The sequence below is a fragment of the Protopterus annectens genome, chromosome 17.part0, assembly GCF_019279795.1.
Source record: "Protopterus annectens isolate FY-2018-M chromosome 17.part0, PAN1.0, whole genome shotgun sequence".
NCBI classification, from domain to species: Eukaryota; Metazoa; Chordata; order Ceratodontiformes; family Protopteridae; genus Protopterus; species Protopterus annectens.
The window spans coordinates 359,786,051-359,807,523 of NC_056751.1; the positions used below are offsets into that span (position 1 = coordinate 359,786,051).

Here is a 21,473-nt window from a genome sequence, read left to right on the forward strand (position 1 = left end):
TCACCAGTTGGTCTCTGGAAGGTACCTGTTGCTAGTATTCTTAGGCCAACACATACCTTGGTTTCCACTGGGATGGGTTCCCCTCTGTTGGTTCTGTGTGTGAGGCGTGGCCTGCACAGCTCCACTATTTGCTGCAGGAGGTCTCTGTCCACTCTATAGCGCTCTACTATCTCCAGCTCATGTAACCCGTGGTAGGTGACCCTGGGCCTGTACACTCTTCTCCGTCTCCTCACTGTGGGTTGTCTGGCACCATCTGCATTGTCACCACCCTCAGCAAGTCGCCTATGTCTCATTATGACAGCTATGGCAGCCCCTAACATTTCTGCTCTGAGTTCAGCTTTTTCAGTTTTCACTTCTGATAACTTAACTCCTGTCCTGCAGTGTCTCTTGAGAGAAACATCCTGCACTGCTGTTTGCAGAGTTTTAAGTGCTGGGCTGGGCTACTATTCTGCCTGTGTAATTGCCTGCATCTAATTGTTTTCAACTGCTAGCTCCAGCAGTATTCCCTGCTAGCTTCCTACTAAATCTGTTGCTTCCTTTTCCCTTTCTGTTTCCTCAGGGTGGAGCCGTGTGTAAACCAGCAGAAAACACGCTCACAGTGGCTTACACGCGCGCACACATACTTACACGGTTCAGAATCTGCTTATTCAGATTAAAACGCGTGCACGCCCACGCAAACAGTGTTAAACATCTCCCAACACGCTCCCACATGCTCAGTCTGCCTTACACGTGCGCACACTGCCTTACTCGCTTCATGGTGCGCACACGCGCTTATACACATCCAGCAAGAAACTTTGGTGTAGGCAACAGTGTACACCTTCCATTTCTTGACTTTCTCATGCTTAGTTAGTGGCACACCTCTTTCCATGATATCTGTCTGACATCTGTCATGTAACTCTGACCTCCAATGAACTGCATTTCTTTCTACCATTCCCCCCTGTGATGTCACTTATCTCCTATTCTGTTCCTCCCCCTTCTGTAACTCTTACACTACTCAGACTGTGCTCATTTGCTATGTGACAGTGGAATTCAGTATCCTTACACTCATTTGCATCAGATTGCCTACTAATGCTTAGTTACATGTCTTAGACTCAGCTTCCCCCCTTAGCAACCACTACACGGTGGCCATGTTGGTTTTGGTCTGCTGGTCCCTGCATTGACATTCCACATATTGCATAAAACCTACCTTCGTTTTTATGTTTTATACAGTGCAGCCCGTTTGTGCGGGGCTGCGCTGGGTTTAAACATCGGCAATCGCCGAAAAAAAATATATATTTTTAATATATTTGCATCAGGGTACTTTGCCAATGGCCACATATTTGGCCATTGGCATGCTGCCTGACACATATGCACCCTTTATTTGGAGCTGACATGGCTCCATTGCAGTTTTTGCAGAAACGTACTCAGTTGTCAACTGAGTACATTTCTGCAGCTAAAACGGCTCTTACACGGGCTGTTCTGGGCTTCCTGGATCGCTAATCATCCTCATTTGCATGCTATTCGGCTGCAAGTGAGGTGATTAGCTTATCCACGCCCACTCCGTGTAAGAGCCGTTTTAGCTTGTCTCTTACATGGACTTTAGGCTGTTCCTGGATCGTGAAGGCTGCATGGAGTCTTACACTACTCTTAGACTCCGTGCAAGCCTTCGTGAATCCAGCCCTTTGTCTTTATACGTCTTCTAATATCTGATATATGATTTTCAGTTCTCTGTTTAAATTTTCTATTAGTTTTGCCTATATAAAATGCCTCATATATATCAAATTGTGCCTTATAAATAATACTTCTTTCATCACAATTGGCATATATATTAATACTGACAACTTTTGACACTGGATGCACAAATTGGTTATTCTTATTTATACATTTACAGAAGCTGCATTCCATACATGCATATGTTCCTTTTCCATTACTCTTCTTGTTACATAACTGATCTGCTTTTTAGAACAATTTATTCCTAATCATCTGAAACTTTTTATATTAAAATTTCAGGCCTCCATATATATGTTCTTTTAACTGTGTTGCACTTTGTAAAATATGGCAAAGTCTTTTGATGACGGCTTTAGTTTGTTCTGTTCTGTCATGTGTTAACATGCATATTATGCAATTATGACCCTCATTCTTGCTTCTCTGTTTATTTGCTGAGAAAACAGATTTTCCTTCTCTTTGTCTCTTACTCTTTGCATCAGCTATACACTCATGTGACCTGTATTCTTAAATGCAATAGTCATATCTTTCAGCTGTCTCCTCATATTAACATCTTGAGTATTTAACCTAGCCACCTTTAACATCTGAACTATCACTATGTAATGTAATACAAATGGATGCTCCTGCAATGTAGATATGTGTTTTTCTTCATTGCCTTCCCGTGTGACATTGTCTCAATCTGCCCTTGTCCAAACTTCCTTATTGCAATAGCCAAAAAGTGTACCTCTCACAGTTTCATGTGTATATGTAATAAAACAGTCAAGCATTGTTGTAGTCCCCTCTCCATGTAGAAAATGTCCATAAATATTTTGTAAAATATCAATTTATCTAAAAAAGCATTATTTGCTGAAAAGATACAGTCACTTTCCCATGTTGTCATCACAATGTTTGCATATGTGTTAACCACTGGAATACTCATGGCTACACCTTCTTCCTGTTTATATTTATCTTGAAAAATAAAAACATTTTTTGTTAACATGAAATCACAAATAGCATTAATAATCGAGTGTTGAAATCTTGAGTCACTGTTAATATATTTTCTAATGAATACTATACCTATGTCACTCAGTATTGATGTAAATGATGAATCTACATCTAAAGTTACAAAATAACATTCATCCGCACTATTCAAAGTATGCCATTCATACAGCTGTTCTAAAAAAAAAATCAGATGAATAATTTATAAAACTAGTAGTACCAGCTAGTGTATTGAGTCTACATTCTAAATATTTAGATATAGGTTCTGTGACCCAGCCAAGTTCTGAAACAATGGGTCACATGGGAGGATGTGTTAAAGACATATAGTTTAGGTACCCCATAAAAATGGGTATTTCTGGATAGGGTGTATGAAAATAATTCAATGTGTCCAATGTAATTTCTCCATTCAAGTGCATGGTATAAACTTCTCTATTAATCATATTTATAATATTAGTCTCATCCCTTCTTTGTATTTCCCTATAGTTCAATAAATCTGCCATCATAGATATGACATTATTATAGTGTTCTGTATTCAAAACTACCACTCCTCCCCTCTTATCTACACTCTTTGTGACAATCTGTTCCTTGTTAACGATTGTAAGGCTATTTTTTCATCTTTAGTCAAATTAGAATACATTCTGTTTGTTTGTTTGCAAAAAGGTCATTTGTTTCATTTTCACACGCAGTTTTAAATGCTTGCACTAATGGATTACTTACAGGTAAAAATGCACTTGTTCTCTTTAGACACTGTACATTAGAAACATTTTCATTAACGTATATAATTTTTAATTTTAACTGGCAAATAAACTACCTAATTCCATGAGAGTTTCTGAAATATCAACATTACCTGTGGGTATAAATGATAATCCCTTATTCAGTAATGCTTTTTCACCATTCATAATGGTGTAGTCAGAAAGAATGAAAATAATGTTGTAACCATTCACATCCTGGAGCAACTCCTCATTAATGGGCACCGATTGTGTTTTCCTCTCCATCTTCCATTCTGCCTGCTATTGCGTTGTTTGTTCCTCTGGGGTAAAGGTAGAGACTCTTGCTGCAATGCTGAATATTCCAAAGGGTCTAAAAGCCGTTACAACATTTGAATCAACAATGACTTCATGCTGCATATTCTCTTCTGGAGCATGTACTTGATTCTGTTCTAAGTTCTCTTCTACTCATTCTTCTGTTATTTCTCCCTGCACTCATTCTTTGGCCATGTGAAAACATTTCCATTTTAAAATTTGCTATATACCTGAAAATTTTCCATTTCTTTGTTTAAATAAGCCTTTTTACAAACATAGCCATTCTTTCCAAGACTTATTCTAAGAAAATCTTATACACATATAAAGAATAGCCCATTATTTCATTTTATAAATTTATAAAATCTTGCTTCTATTGTCTCTCTACAGGTTGAAAGAAGGTTTTCATCAACTGTATGTATTGCAAATTCAACTGAATGTTCATAGCTTGCCATTTCTTTAACAGCTCTGGATAAGACTTTCTATATGTGGGCATTTTTAAAATTCTCAAAAGTTGTGGAACAATCAGCTTGCACATAAGCATCCAATCTAAAGCACTGCCACTGTAAGCATTTATAACCTTGTAGTTTACATTCAAGCAATTCTAATTTAGTTTTAAAAGTATTTTAAAGTTCATTACCTCAATTATTTAGTCTATGCTCTTGCTCATTATTTGGTAGCCCTTCCAACTCATGTAACAATGGATTCTGCTGCACATTTCCATCCATACAAACAATGTCTTCATTTTGGAAGGTAAAACCAAAAGAGGAGATGAACACAATACTCTATTCATGCTGTGCTGCCAAGCTAAATTGAATAAATGCATTCAAAAAGCAAAGGCAGCTGTTAAATCCAAGTGTGTTCAAAAAAAAAAAAACTGGAACCATGAGCTTGAAGAGTTAGATAATTTTAATGATGCAAATTTAAAACTTTCACATAAAATGCTTCATCAGGCAACATTACCCAGAATATAATCAATTCAACTTATAAAAGTAATAGAATTAGATGGCCACTTCATTTCATTTCTAATTATTCAATTGCTACATTTCATATATATATATATATATATATATATATATATATATATATATATATATATATATATATATATATATATATATATATATATATATATAATGTATATATACTAGCTGAACCCGGCCACGGGTTGCTGTGGCTCAGTCTAGTTAAATGGAAAAGAAAGAAAAGAGAAAGCGCACGTTTCTAATATGTTTAATTTCACAATGCTTGTGGGTTTAGAATATTTTTTGTTGTTCCATTATCTGTGCAGATATAGAGATTGTCTGGTTTGCCGACTCTAGAACACGCAACATAATTGTTCATGTGAGAAGCAATCCGTGTGTAGATCTAAACCGCACAATTCTAAAGATTGGCCCTGAGCTTTGTTGATGGTGATTGCAAGCGCCAATCGAATTGGGAATTGCAATCTCTTAAAATGAAATGGCATATCTGTTGGAATCATAGGAATGCGAGGAATGAGGACATCTTCACCTTTGATAGGTCCTGTCAAGACTGTTGCTTCTATGACGTTGCTCATTAATTTTTTTTTACTGCAAGCCACGTGCTGTTGGAAAGCTTTGGCTGGTTGATATTTCGCAACATGATAATTGGCACGCCGATTTTCAATTACAGTACGTGCGGTTGCATCCCTGGCAGATCGAGTGAATTCAAAAATTCTGTTGGATAATTAACCACTTCATCTGCTTCCACAACAGTGTCGATGGACTTGTATGCGACTGCCTCGCTTTGAATGTTAGACTGAATAATATTAAGTTCGTAGATGTCTTTGTTCTTGGCCACAAGAATAGCTCGTTCAGTCAGCCAATCGTGATTCTTATAATTGGTTTGAATATTGGGAAATACTTTTTCAACCAATTCTTCTTTTGACGTCACTAAATTGCAGAGGTTATGAGGCAATGAAATTCATCCTGAGGTCAGATCAACCGGCACCTTTCCGTTCCCAATTTCCAGCAATTGATGTGAGAATATCTCAGCTGATCGATCGTTTTGCAGCTGGACACGCATATTTGTAGTTAATTTTAATGTCTTTATGTGTCGCCACAAAGTAGAGTATTTTAGGCAAGCATTTATTTCGTCCGCTGGTGTCGACCGAGGAGAACGAAGCAGATCTGAAGCTGCAGAACGCAATCGCCGTGCTCGCAACCGTACATCCTCAAGTCTGGCTGCACATCGCTCTACTGCTTCCTCAACACATATTTGAGCCATTCTTTGTCTGTTTCGCTCGTTTGCTGATGCACATTCTTCCTCAGTTTGATTTGCAATTACTCGTTGCACTGCTTCCGCTCCACGAGTACGACGACCTAAGTTTGATCTTCTGCGAGGCATTATTTGGATGAACTAAAGCAGATCAATTGCACTGAAAAAGAAGTAAGAAAGTTATAACAAAAACATATAAAATTGCATATTTGTATACAAATATATAGAATCCATAGTAGGTATATAAAAACACGCACGTATTCAATTGCAATGCGTGACATCTATATAATAGTAGGTATATAAAAACATGCGCGTATTCGAATGCAACATTGTGTGAAAATTTCAAAGCAATCTGTGAAGAACTTTCGGAGATTTAAGATTTTGAACAAACTAACATTTACATTTTTATTGATATAGATATATATATATTATAACATTAATTGCTGGTTTAATACAAACAATACCATTCAAACCAGGAAACCTACATGCTCTAAATCTATATATCTACATATATTTAGAATTATCTGTGTTCAAAACTATACAACCTCCCCTAAGTTGTTTTTCTCTTACCTGCACTACTAGAAATTTAGAGGTATGCTTTGAATCTGTATCTTATATGTTTACATAAAGCATTTGTCTTAATACATCTTCTAATATCTGATATATGATCTCTGATCAACTCTCTCAATGTTCTATTAGTTTTTGCTATATAAAATGCCCCACATATATCACATTGTGATAGCAGCAATCAGCATATATATCAATATTTACTCCTGGGGAATAAGTGACATAACAGCAGACAGAAAATACATGGGATAGGCAGACACAATCAGGGCCCAATGATGAAGAGGCATTTGAGGCAGTGAATGATTACACTGTTTTCAATTTTTCTGACTACACCCTTAAGAATGATGAAAAAGCTTTACTGAATAAAGGACGAACATTTATACACATTTTCTTGCCTCCTCTGATTCCTGGAAAAGGATTATTGATGGTTAGAAAAGTGTGTCCTTACAGCAGACAGGGTCTTTCCATCCTGTTCACCCTGAGAAAGGGTTTCCTTTACAGTAGGGCCAAATAAAGATGTTCCATCAAAAGAAGCATTGATGAACAAAGACATGAAAGGCTCTGCAATTCACACAGGCACATCCAGGCATGTCTTCTAACAGCTATGTCTGACCAGCTGCCTGTGAGGTACCCTCTGCAGCATGGAATATTGGCCTCATGGATGCATTAGAGACGGATAACAGAATGGCCACTTGTGAAGACTTCTTGTAGTCCTCCACAGACATGGACTCGAGGAGGGATTTTAATCAGATTACACTGTAATCTTGTGAAACATGCTAAGTAATTCAGAGACAGCAAGGCAAATGTCACTGAGGCAAAAATGCACTTTCCCAATCTGTCCAATGCCCTGGACTCTCTGTTAGGGGGATGGACAGAGGAGCTCTGCTCTGCCACCACAACCACAGCATCAAGAGGACCTTCCTTGCTCCAGTGTAGCCTGTCTTTAGGTGATGCCAGAAATTTATCAGAGCAATGAGGAATGAGTTCTACAGTATCCAGTTCCTTCCACACCTCATGAGAGACAACAGCTATAAGCCCTTCTGCCTGAAGAGTCACCTAAGACGTAGATGGGCCAGTCCCAAAAGCTTCAAGAAACACTGACTGGCTTTGGATAACTTTGAGGGGATATGAGCCCCTGAAGCAGAGGAAGAAGGTAGCAGAAATACCTTTAAAACCACTTTGTTTCTGCAACAATTAAGGGCCCTGGAATTAAAGGCTGCACCAAATGAAGCAGTCTGTACTGAGATGTGAAACTCCAAAGCAGTAGACACACACTCTATGGGCATCAGAGTTAGGGATCTTATGCCCACAGAAAGTACGTTTTTTAAAGCCCATTGGTTTCCCAGTCATGATACGGTGCCTAGACACAAAGAAGAAAAGACATGAAAACAAGAAAAAATTTTTTTTTTTTACTTTAGCTACCAACTATGGTAGGAAAAACAAAACCCTCTAGAGAATAGAAAGGAGAAGGGGAAAAAGTACCAGAAATGGTACAGTGATAAACCTGTGGTAGAAGGGGTAGAACGAGAGATTAACTTAAGGGAAACAAGCTTGAGATTTCAATTGTTAGGTGAGGGAGGTGAGTGCAAAAGGTAAACTCACCGGAAAGAAAGTTATACGGACAAAAAATATAAACTTACAGTTAGAAAAAATACCCAAAAAACTCTTAGAGATGGATCTATGTCTGTAGTGATATGGTGATAAACGAGATCTGAAATATAGCAGGTTGACTGGGGCATTATGGGTAGGAGAAGCAACTCTTAAGTTAGATGTGAGAGACTTGTAAATGCAACCAAATAAGATCCAAGGTCAGATGTGAAACCCAATCGTTGAACGAATGAAAAGGACAACATCAGATTATTGTAATACATATGTTGACTACAGATGTATTGAACTACAGGGAAATACAAAGGGATCTGACTAATTTTATAAATAAGGTTTAATAGAGAAATTTATTCTATGCACTTGAATAGAGAAATTAACATCATACAAGTTGAATTATTTTCATAAATCCTGTTAAAAAACATTTTTTATGCGTAACTAAAATATATACGTTTTTAATAAATCCCTCCATGCTACCCATTGTTTCAGCACAAGGCTGGGTTACAAAACCTATATCTAAATATTTAGAAAATAAATTCAATCCTACACTAGCTAGCACTGTTAGTTATACAAGAGACTCATCTGACTTTTGGAACAACTATATGAATGGCATATTTTGAATGGTCCTGGGGCTGGGCTATCTCCAGGCCTCAAATAGCACTCCCCACTGACCACTACAGAACTGCTCCCTTAGCCAGGTGTTCCAGAACAAGTCCTCCACCAACCTTCTCTGTCACATCAGTGTTCTCGGTGTCCTTGCTAAAAGTAACTGATATGCGCGCGCACACACACACACACACACACACACACTTCTCTTTGAGATTTGTTTTACACATTGACAGACACACACACACACACACACACCTGGGAAAGGCTGGCGCAGCTTACCTACTCTGCCACCTCTACCCAGACAATAAAGTAGATTTGCTGCCACAAGAACACCCAAAGCCAGCTATTTTCAGGATCTTACAAGGGTACCCAATTACACTTATTAAGATTAATATGTACACAAATTGTAGTGTTAACCAAGCAGCAAGACTTTCAGGAACATGTCCCATAGTGCCATTAAATAAATGCAAGTACTCTCAAAGGTTAAATATTTTCTAAAAGACCAGCCACCATAAAAGGTTTAGATATATTTAATAATAAATAATTAAAAAAACATGAAAATACTGAATATCCATTTACAATAAACAAGAGTTTCAAACACAGGAAATAATAAAAAAAAAAAAACAGATGGAAAGACTCAGGCAGATGCAGAAAAAAAACAACATTTAGCTAATCTCACTATATTTTCCTAATATGACAAACATTTTTTCTGTAGTTACTTACTAAAGCAAAGTAAGATGAAGGTGGATTAGTGTCTTTGTCAGGTCACAAAAACAGAGTGCACTAATCACATCTCCCACTAGTACTCAAATACAATTTCAGTGCTGGCTACAGAATGACATCACACCTGGTCTCCTGACTCCATGGTTCCCACACTACCCCCTCACTAGAAACTGAGCCAGGATATGGCACTTATGTGTCATAATACAGACATAGAACCCTAGCTTACAGCATCTGGAAACTGTAAAACAATTTTAACACTTCCACCCTTCTTGCGGAAATGAGCAAGATATTCTCTGGCAGCATTCAGACCTGTGAGAGGATATCTTTATGGCATAAAACAAGTCATTTAATTTCAGGCTATTTTTCTTAAGGTTACCTAGTCTGAGCTTAACCCTTCCCTTCCAGTGTCCTCTGTTAAAATATATACATTTCATCAGTTGCAACAATACAGTCTAACACACATGTATATTTCTTTTCTGTCCAGCAGGACCTTCTGTTGATATATTTTTAACATAAGCAACTTTACAAACACATTTTTAACACAAACATCTGTACAAATCAGTTTGATAATCAAATGACAAATAATTATTTACAAACCTCCATCTAGCTATGCTGGCATATGTTACAAATTCACTGCCCTACTCTATCTGGCACAAATGGCACTGCCTCACATCATTACATCTCTCCTCCTTTGAAGACTCAAGCTACTTTCTCAAGTGACCCAGGAGAAATATTGCTTAAGAGGAATAAGTCTGTCTGGGAAAACACTAACCCATACCCTCTCTTGAGAGCTCATCTGCATAGCTATTGCTGACCCCACTATGCTGCTGCACTGTCATGTCATATGCCAAAACCCCAGGCTCCATCTTAATAACTTGGCATTTTGCTGGCTGGTTCAACGGAGCCATGTTAAAGGATTGTGGTCTGTAATCACAATGAATTTCCTTCCATACAGATAGGGCTGAAGGTTTGCAGTGCCCATACTATGGCAATCCATTCTTTTTCTATAGCTGCATAACTTTCCTCCCTGGGTTGGAGTCTACATCTGAAATAAACAGGGTGTACTTCTCTCTCTAAGGAAACCCGGCTGAGTACAGCCCCCATCCCATGGTTTGAAGCACCCGCCTGCACAACAAATTATTTGCTGTAATCTGAACTGGCTAGAACAGGGGGTCCTTCCAAAGCCCCTTTAAGCTTTTGGAAAGTCTGCTCACAAGCTGGGGTCCACAGAACCTTATCTGGCTTGTTTTTCCTCCTCAGGTCTGTGAGGGGAGCAGCTATTTTACTATAACTCAGAACAAACTTTCTATAGTACCCAGCTGTCCCCAAGAATGCCATCACCTGCTTTTTGGTAACAGGGACAGACCATGCCTGAATATCTTCCATGTTGGCAGGTTCTGGCCTGATCTTACCACTCCTCACTCTATGCCCCAGGTAAGGAGACCTTTGCCATACCCACCTGACACTTACTGGGATTAATGGTCAACCCTGCTCTTTGCAGTCTGCCAAGGACCTCCCTGATATGCTTGAAGATGTTCTTGCCAAGAATGGTTATAGATGGCACTTTTGTCCAGGTGAGCAAGGACATAATCTCCTGCGCCTGCTAGGATACGATCTACCAGCCTCTGGAAGGTTGCTGGAACATTTTTCATCACAAAGGGCATCTTTGTGAACTTGTATAATCCAAAACGAGTCACAAAGGCTGACATCTCTCTAGCTGTGGGAGTCAAGGGCACCTGCCAGCAGCCCTTGGTCAGATCAGCGGTGATAAGATACTCAGCCCCACCCAGCTGCTCTAAGACTTCATCTGTCAAAGTCATGGGGTAAGCATCTGACTCTGGGTTACTGTTTAGTTTTCTCCACACAGAACTTGGTGCTGCCATCCTTCTTTGGTACCAGTACCACTGGGGAGGCCCAGGGAATGATAAACTCATGGATTACCCCCAGTTCCAACATTTCCTATATTGCCTCTCTCAGAGTCTGTCTGACTCACTCAGGCACCCTGTAAGAGGCCTGCTTGATATGGCTTTGGAATCCTGTATCCACATCATGCTGCACCAAGTGGGTGCACCCAGGTTACCCAGTGACCATGTCCCAAACTCCTGTAACACTACTTGGATTTCTCAAACCTGAGTAGGGGATATCTGCTGGGACATTGCTACCCCTTCCACTGAGGTGTCAGTCTGAGCATCACTGAAAAGATCAGTCACCAGATCTCCCTCAGACTCCCCCTGCTACCACTGCAAATATGCAGCACAAGGCCTTCCCTATCATGGAAATGTTTCCTCATGTTAAAATGGTACAGTTTGTGCCCCTACCTCCTGCCCAGCAGTTTTACCATGTAGTTAACATCACTGACCTTTCTTACCACTTTGAAGGGTCCTTCCCAAACTGCCTGCAGCTTATAGTGTCTGACAAGAATGAACACCATAACCTGCTGTTCCACAGCATACTCTCAGGCTTGAGTATTCCTTTCATACCAGACCTTTTTCTGCTGTTTGGTTCCTGCCATGTTCTCCTGTGCCAAGCCCATGAGCTCCTTAAGCCTTGTCCTGAGGCTTATAACATATGCCACAACAGACTCCTTGTGGTATTCACACTCACCCTCCCACTCATCATGAATCAAATCCAAGGGCCCCCTCACCCTATGCCCATAAAACAACTCAAAGGGTGAGAAACCTGTGGATTTCTGGGAAACCTCTCTGCATTCAAGCAGCAGAAAGGGCAATTTTTTTGTCCCACTCTCTCAAATTAGTCTGCAAATGCTCCTAGCATGCTCTTTGGTGTAGAATTTAACCTCTCCACAAGACCATTAGTCTACGGATGGCAAGGGATAGTCTTTAGGTGTTTGACCTCACGGCGCTCCCACAGACAAGCCAGCAGAGGTCTGATATGACATTGGCATCTCTGCCAATCAATATTTCCCTCAGGAAACCTACCCTGCTGAAAATATCTATCAAAGCATTTGCCACCTTCTCTACCTCAATGGAGGACATAGTCACTGCCTCAGGGTATCTAGTAGCATAATCTACTACCACTAGAATATATTTATTCCCTGTGGAACTTGGGGTACTCAGAGGCTCCACAATATTCAGAGCTATCCTCTGAAATCCTTCCTCAATCACAGGCAAAGGCATCAAAGCAGCTTTGACCTTGTCTCCTGCCTTGCCTATTTTTTGACACTGCTCACAGGTTCTGCAGTACCCTGTTACATCCCTTGCAATCCCAAGCCAATAAGAGTTCTGCATAATGCGTCTCTTAGTATGCTTTATGCCCATATGACCTGCAAAAGGAATGTCATGGGCTATGGCTATTAGTGCCAGACGGTAGGCTCTGGGCACTACTGACTGCTGTATTACCTCACCCTCTAGTCCTCCCTCAGGGGTCCACTGTCTATACAGTAACCCTTTGTTCCAGTATACAGTCTCCCCTTTTCCTTGAGAATTGGGTGCCTCCTTAGCTACCTCCCTCAAGCCACGTAGTGTATGGCTTGAGAGCCGAGTCTGTCTAAACTCTACCTTTATGACCCATCCCAGCTCCCCTTCCACAGAAGTCTGGTATCTTGTGACAGTGCTGCCTCACTGTCAGCCTGGGTACTATTACTCACCTCTGCCTTTGCAGTCACCTTGTCCAAGGGAATATCAATACCAATCAGCAGCTGTGGCTCACCTTCAGGCTCACTGCTACAGGGTAGCTCCCTCCCTGAAATAAACACATCACCAGCACCAGCTTCAGGTGTGGGGTCTGTCTGGGTCTCCCCTAGGATACCAGACCCACATGCCTGTCTCCAAGCCTTACTGCATGTAACTGCATGCACACAAGGTACTAAATTATCAACATCTGTCCCCATCAAGAAATATGCAGGGATATCCTCAAGCACCCCTACTTGCTTCCTTTTCCACCCTCCAAGTCAAGGTGAACCCTGGCCAAAGGTATATGGAATGGGGTCCTTCCTAAAGCTCTGAATGCAGTGAACTGCCCAAGCAAGGTACTGCTCCTCTTTAAGCACTGCAAGCGTCACAATGGTTATGTCAGGGGCTCTCTCTCTCTCTCTTGGCAGTGCCTTGTTTTACACCCACCAAGACAGAATACAAACTCCAGTGATAGTTTGGTATCCCTGCTGTCTCCTGACAACTTACCATTGGCATGCTGCTACTCCCACTTGCTGACTCCCTCACCTTTTGTTCCCCACCTTGCTTCAGTGGACATTTGTATACTGTATAGCCCCTCTGGTTATATTTAAAACATCTAAACCCTGATCCTGGCTATGTACCTGAACTAGTGGCTTCCCCTTTTACTGATGGACTCTGTTGGGGTGGTTTAGGCTGACCATCATAGGCTCCCTTATACCCATGTGCAGCACTGGGTATCTCATTCTTGTGCAGTGGTGCCCTGCTTGCCAAGTAGAGATCTCCTTTTCTCCCTGGCTCATCTGCAGAGTTACACTGCCAGGGTGCCAACCAGATTCTCATGTCCTCAGGCAATGTGCTAAGGGCTTGTTCCCTCACCCAAAATATCTGCCAGCCTTTCAAAAATGGTGACCTGACACCCACTCATCCACCTATGAAAATAAGTGCTTAGCTCAACAATATAATCACATACAGTTTCATTTACCCTATGTCGTTCACATTTTTTTTTTCTTTAAGCTTCAGGTGTTAACTTAAAGCATTCCAATAAATGTTTAACCTTCTCATAATTTAAACAATCAGTATCAGACAATTTAGAAAGCAGTTGCAGTTTTATCATGTAGCAAGGTGGTCAGGAACCATACCCAGAACCTGTGGTCAACATCATATTATCTACATACTCTTTAAATATATGAATAAAACTATCACAATTATCACCTTCTGTATACTGTGGAAAACATTTACTGATCTTTGTTGCTTCTGGGGTGCAGTTATTCCCTTCCCTATTACCTCCATGTTCCTGTCAAAGCGTCAGCATGTCCCTCTCATAATAACGCTGTTTCTCATTTTCTTCAGCTGCCAAATGTTGCAATCCCTCTGCCGATTCCAATTCCATACGTTTCGCCTCCAGTTCAAGTCTCAAACTCCAGACGGGGTTTTAAGCCCTCTGATGAAAAGGATAATTGTCCCATTTCTGAGGGTTATACATCACCATCACCAGACTGGTTGTCGTCCTGGTTGCTGGTCTGTGCTGAAGCTGTGACTAAGGCTGAAATCATTTAACTTCTTTAGTCAGGTTGGCATGCACCAGTCCTTTGGATTTGCACACCTTAGCCAACTAGTTCACTGTCAGGTTGTCATAATCCTCTGCTGACAACGTTGCCTGCTTTCCCTGACTAAATTAATAAACTAGATAAAACGGTTGTGAAAAATGAAACTCTGTTTACTTTGTGGCTGCTGAGAGTACACACACCTATAGTGGGAACTGCTTTACAGGCTACAGAAGATCAATATCCACACCACTGCTCACCAGTATGTGCCATCCCTCCTCCGGACCAGTGATCAAGAAGCCTCAGTCCTCAACACTGACACCAGGGGGGAATATTCACTTTGAGAAAAACAGACACACACAGTACTTTCAGATGCAGCTCTCTGCACCAAATACAACTTCCTTTAAGAGCACACAGGGAATCCACACTCCAGTCCTGGCACTGGGCTTTCTCTCCAGGCCCCAAATAAGAATCCCCACTGACCACTCAAAGCCGTATCCTTAGCCAGGTGTTCCAAACCAAGTCCTCCACCACCCTCTCTGTGAAATCAGTTCTCTGTGTCCCTGTTCAAAGTAGCTGACACACCTGAGATTTGATTTTCACACACACACACACACACACACACACACACACACACACACACACACACACACGGGAAAGGCTGGCACAGCTCACCTTCTCCTCCACCCAGACTGTAAGGTAGATTCACTGCCACCAGAACACCTGAAGCCAGCTACTTATAAGAGTCTTACAAGGGTACCTAATTACACTTATTAAAATTAATGCATATAGAAATGGTAGTATTAACCAAGTAGCAAGACTTTCAGGAATGTGGAGCCACACTGCCACTAAATAAATGCAAGTACTCTCAAAGGTTAAATGATTTCTAAAAGACCAGCCACAATGAAAGGTTTAGATATATTTAATTATAAATAATTAAAAAACATGAAAATACTAAATATCTGTTTATAATAAACACTATAGTTTCAATCACAGGAAATATAAAAACCGTCACAGATGGAGAGACTCAGGAAGATGCAAAAAAAAAAACTTTGGCTAATCTCCCTATATTTTCCTAACTGACTGAAGAATTACTGTTCCCTAGTTGCTTGCTAAAGCAAGGCAAGATGAAGGTGGATAAGTGTTTTGTAAGGTCCCAAAAACAGGGTCCCAAAACAGAGTGCACTTATCACATCTCCCATTAGTATTCAAATACAATTTCAGTGCTGGCTATAGAATGGTATCACATCTGGTCACCTCTGTGGTTCCCACACTACCCCCTCAGTAGAAACTGAACCAGGACCTAGCACAGATGTGTAATAATACATACATAGAACTTTAGTCAAGGTTTATTACAGCATCTGGAAACTATAATACAATTCCAACATGTCCATCCTTGATGCAGAAACTAACAAGCTATTATCTGGCAGCATTCAGACCTGTGAGATAAAATATGTATGGCCTACACCAAGTCATTTAATTTTAGGCTATTTTTCTTAAGGTTAGCTAGCTGAACTTCACTCCTTCCCTTCTAGTATCCTCTGTTAAAATATATACATTTCATCAGTTACAATACAGTCTGGCATACATGTATATTTCTTCTTCTGTCCAGCAGGGTCCACTGTTGATACATTTTTAACACAAACAAATTTACAAATACATTTTTAACACAAGCATATGTACAAATCAGTTTTATATTCAAAGGAAATATAATTCTTTACAAAACTCCAGCTAGCTATGCTGGCAAATGTTACACATGCACTGCCCTACTCTCTCTGACCCAGCTGGCACCACCTCATATCATCACATGTACCACAGGGTTCAGTGCTGGGATCACTCCTGTTCGGAATATACTTCTCTGAAGTCAAGGTTAATGTGGAAGGCCTCTGGATGACAACGTTTGCCGAATGCAAGCCGATCGCAATCACTGAATCCCCAGTGATGTAGATATCACAATAGCTTAAAACTAAATGTGAAAACATGCATTGTCATACAATTTGGGAAGTCAAATACCCCAGCAAATTACAACATTAATAGCACACCCCTAACAGAAGACTAAGAGGTGAAAGATCTAGGTACGCAGATTGATAGCCTGAACTTTGACCATGTGTTCACAGTAGTGAGGAAGCCCTTCTATGTGACACAACTTATAAGTAAGTGTATGCATCCAGAGCCAAGAAAATATAGTCCTGCTGTACTCAGTCCTCATTAGACCAACAATCGAGTTCAATGTGCCATTTGGCATGCACTTGACTAGGCACTTACAGCAGCTGGAGCGACCTCAGTGGCTCCTCACTAAGAAAATACAGGATGTAAACAATATTCAATGCAGATAAAACTAAACGCCCTATCCCCTTTACTCTATCTCCCGCCGACTATTGAGGTGTGTCCAATACCTGACTTACAATGTATTCACAAATCCAGCCCTGATGGAGATGCTACGCATCTGCAAGTCAATCAGCAAAAGGGTCACACAATCTAGGGATCTAAACTTAGTCAGCGATTCAAACAAAACATGCTGGAGAGACAGATGTGTGTCTCAGAGATTGCCCCTTCTTTGTAAAAGGCTTCTTATTCACTTTAAGCAGAGGCCTTCCCTAGCCCTCTTCAAAAGTAATTTGGATTAACTGATGGGGAATCACAAATTCATACCTGGGGTAGTGTCCAAGTCCCTTAGGGACAGAGGCAATCTGTAGGATTCCCAAGGCATAGGTACAAATCCATGCCATGCTCTTGCCCCTAGAGGCCATATATTGGGTAAAATTGGGTTACACTGGCTAGGCTTGTAAGGGCTGTTAAGCCATTTGCCTAGAAATCATATGAACACTATGCTGCATGCTATGTATTGCTTGGGTAGAAGGTTGTGCATATACTGAAGTGAGTATGCACACCACGGACACAGCAATTCTGAAGCTAGCAAGACTTCCACAGGGTAAAGGGGTACAGCACACTTCCTGATAGCAGTATGACATTGCTCCAGCATCCTTGGTTTCTTCTCTGGCCCTAGACATGGGGTCAGGTGGAGCCTGGGAGAGGCTAAGACATACCTGGTAGACCCAGGGAAAGAGGACAAAAGCTAATGGCAGCTGATGATCACCTGCAGGAAGGAATAAAAGAAAGAAAGCCATAGTTAAAAGATAAAGGCTGGTAACAGTAGAAAAAAGAAATACCCCTTTATACGGCAGCTGTACTGCAACATGTGAAATAACCACACCAAATAAAGGCTTGCTAAAGCAGCACACAATAAACCAACCAACCAAACAATAAACTGAATTCTCTCAAAAACACTTAGATCTAAAATAAAAATAACTGACTTATAAGGAAATTACCATATCCCATAATCACATTATATGAGCAAAATAATCCAGACACTTCTTCCCATTTTCAACAGGTTTGACAATCATAAGAAAATGGTATTTTTTCTGGGGGATCTTTTTAGTGCTATATTTACATCACTTAGCTCAGTCCCCCACACCACCACAATATAGATTTCAAAAGTTCTTGCTTAGCCAGACTAAATACTATTTCTAGTATTTCAGTACATTAAAGTGGTAGCCATAATCTCCAAGTTATCACCTAATATTCTAGATGTTGTAATCATAAAAAGTGTCAGTAATGGGACCACTACTGCTTTTTACAAATAATACTCTCCAAATCATCCCTTAGATTTATTCCCTTCTACATGTTGATGATCTATTCATAGATCTAGCAATTAGTGATAGGGGATCAACAGGCAGCACACCAGCTTTTTATGCCAGAAGATCAGAAGGCTGTAAACTCTATTCCCACCCCAGGTTATACTGGTACGGCAGTGCACATTACGGGAGTGATGCATTCCTGAATAGGCCCATTCTTCAGATGAGATGTTAAACAGAGCCCCCCCCCCCCCCAGCTGAGATGATTGTAGCTCAATTGGATGTAAAAGATCCCATGACACTTATAGGCTAGCTCGCACTTTTAATGTACACAGTCAGAAGATATTCTCCAAATTCCAGAGTTTATTAAAACATGTTAAAGTAACCAATTACTGAAGGACACTAAATCTTTAATAGCCAAATAATGTTTATTCCAGCTCCTGAGTACAAACTAACAGCATAGCTAGTTAATCACAAAAAAAGACAATTTCCAGACTTGTTTAAGACATGCAAATACATGTGCAAGTCCCACACGTGGAAAGCCATTGTTCCACCAGCAATGTACAATTTTCTGAAAAGACACTCTGTATACAAACTGATAAATCAAAACTACTTCTTTGCACTTGCATGCATGCTGAAAACTAAATTATACGACTGCTCATTATTATTGGGGAATAAAGTCATTAAATAATGACAGACATTTGAAGTTTAAGCTTCATATCCTTCCGAAAATGCATGCTAACACAAAATCTCTTATTCTAGCAACTGTTTAATTTATAAGAGCAATAATTATAACCTGTACCTAGTTATGGGCATTTGTTCTCCCATTATGATGGGCATTATACAGATTTCTTGCATTAAGAGTTTATAAAATCTGTTGGATGGGGAAATAAACAGCAATGGAAGATTATCTTTTCTGAATTGCTTCTGCACTGCACTGATGTACTGTGTAAGTGTGGGAATGTAAGTCCCATATGCATGAACAGCATATAAATAAACAAGGAACATGGAGGAGCACTATAACGTCCTTATACAAAGACATTATTTAAGAAAGGTAAGCAATTTCTTTCTTTAATAATGTCATTGTATATAGCAATAATTCACTCCTGTTTGTGGGTTTATCAGGATTTATCCAGATTTGGCTTTGTTTAATCACTCAGGCTTCATCCTCTTGATCAAACCATACCAACCATGGGTAAATCCTAATATACCCTTACACAGTCATGGATTATTGCTTAAATACACCACATGACTGTCTCTACGTAATATGTTCCAAAACAATTACACAGTTTCATATTACCACTACAACATTACCAGTTCTGATTTAAATTATATTACAATATTTTGGTTAAATCTTTTAGAAATAATTACTATTCTTCTTATAAATAACATAAAATGTATAAAGGTTTTGATGACACACAATACGTTTAAAAATGTCTGAACTGACAGAATACAATCACTTTTCAGATGTTTTTCTTAATTATTAAATATTTTCTTTAAGTCTCTTATATCAATATGTTTGCTATGTATTCTGTTACATTTTACAATGCTGAACAAACAAATAATGAAATAATAACAAAGATTACTTTTAAAAATAAAACATTTCTGAAGTTTTGCATATTCCCCAAGATCGGTGTGCCTTACCAGCAGGAAATATACACCAATCAAAAACTTTAAATCCACCTTTATATCATACTTACATAGCTTATCAAAATAAATGACCTACTTCACCATAGCCTAGTTATCAAAAATACCAAATCCTAATACTGAGCAATTATCAGAGCATAAAAGTGCTGAATGCTTTTCCAAACAGTTTTAATTTTGCATGAATATTTCTGAATTGTACATGTACTGTTTTTGGGTATGTTTCATTTATTTTATTTTACCAGATCATACCTAAAAAAGGACTCAAGTGGCCCAATCCACTCACATGCCAAATGGATAAAGTAAAAATAATGTTACGTTAGAAAGTTTGCTTTCTGTACAAGTGTGATACAGAAATAACATAACTGAAAGATAACATATAATTAAGCCACTGCAAATAAAGAAAATCTAAAGCTTGTCAGTTTAAGGTCATCCAGTTTTCTTTTTATATGCACCTTAACAATAATCTCACACAATAAATAAATAAATTAACAAGCTAGAAGTACACAGATGATGGCAGATACTTTTTTTAACCACTTGCTGTCACATGTAGTATCAAACCCTTTTCTTATCCAAACTATAAGACCAGTAGGACTATTCAAAGATCTCCGATACAGAGCAAGTGTTGATATTTAAGTAACATGCTTATATGGGCTAAAGCACATCAGGTTCCTTCAGTCTTAATACTGACAATAGAAACTTACTTCCAATTTCTGTTTCCGTAAGCATAAAGCCTTCACGGGATTTCCACAAATAACTTTGCCGATCCCTAAGATGAAACACAAAAAGCAAGAAAATCAGTACAGTTTCAGTCAAATACTGTTTTCATCTTATTGGCTTCTCTTGGCTCACTAAACAGGACAGGTACTGGTCAGGAACATTATGCATCTTGTCTATTTTTTTTACACCTTTTTCTTGTTTCATAAACTGAAGCCTGTATATATAAATACACACACACACACACACATATATATATGTATATATATGTGTGTGTGTGTGCGTATATATATATATATATATATATATATATATATATATAAATATAATTAATATAAATTTTATATATATATATATATATATATATATATATATATATATATATAAAGAAACTTCAGCTCTATTCAGTAGCATACCGCCTGCTCAGAGGTGATCTCTGCCTGACGTACAAGGCCATGTCCAACCAGGATCTGATGGACATGCTCCACCTCAAAAAATCCAAATCCACCAGGACCACGAGAGCTAAAGACTTAAACCTCGGCACAAGTATGAATAGGACATGCTGGAGGGATAGATTCATAACCCAGAGGCTTCCCATGCTTTGGAACAGGATCCCAGTTAGTATTAGGCAGAGCCCCTCACTGACTCTCTTCAAGAGAAATCTTGATGAGTGGATGGGAGATCGTAAGTTTACCCCAGGGGTCACATCTGTGTCACTGCTAGACAGGGGCACAGTAAACTAATTCTATTATATAGGGGACCTTCACTGTGTCACTACTAGACAGAGGCACAGTATTCTTGATTTATTCTGTACATTGTTGTACCATTTCATGGGGTGGCAAAAGCCACATCACTATGGCT

General features: G+C 39.5%; 1 protein-coding gene across 2 annotated transcripts in view; it reads right to left on the reverse strand.

The window, feature by feature from the left end:
• The window catches only part of LRRC56 (leucine rich repeat containing 56), a 1,529,270-nt gene that overhangs the window by 415,837 nt on the left and 1,091,960 nt on the right, over positions 1-21,473 (reverse strand). For both annotated transcript variants that reach the window (XM_044059653.1, XM_044059654.1), the window contains one exon: positions 20,600-20,664. In XM_044059653.1, coding sequence (XP_043915588.1) covers positions 20,600-20,664 — 65 coding nt within the window. The remainder of the gene's footprint in view (positions 1-20,599; positions 20,665-21,473) is intronic.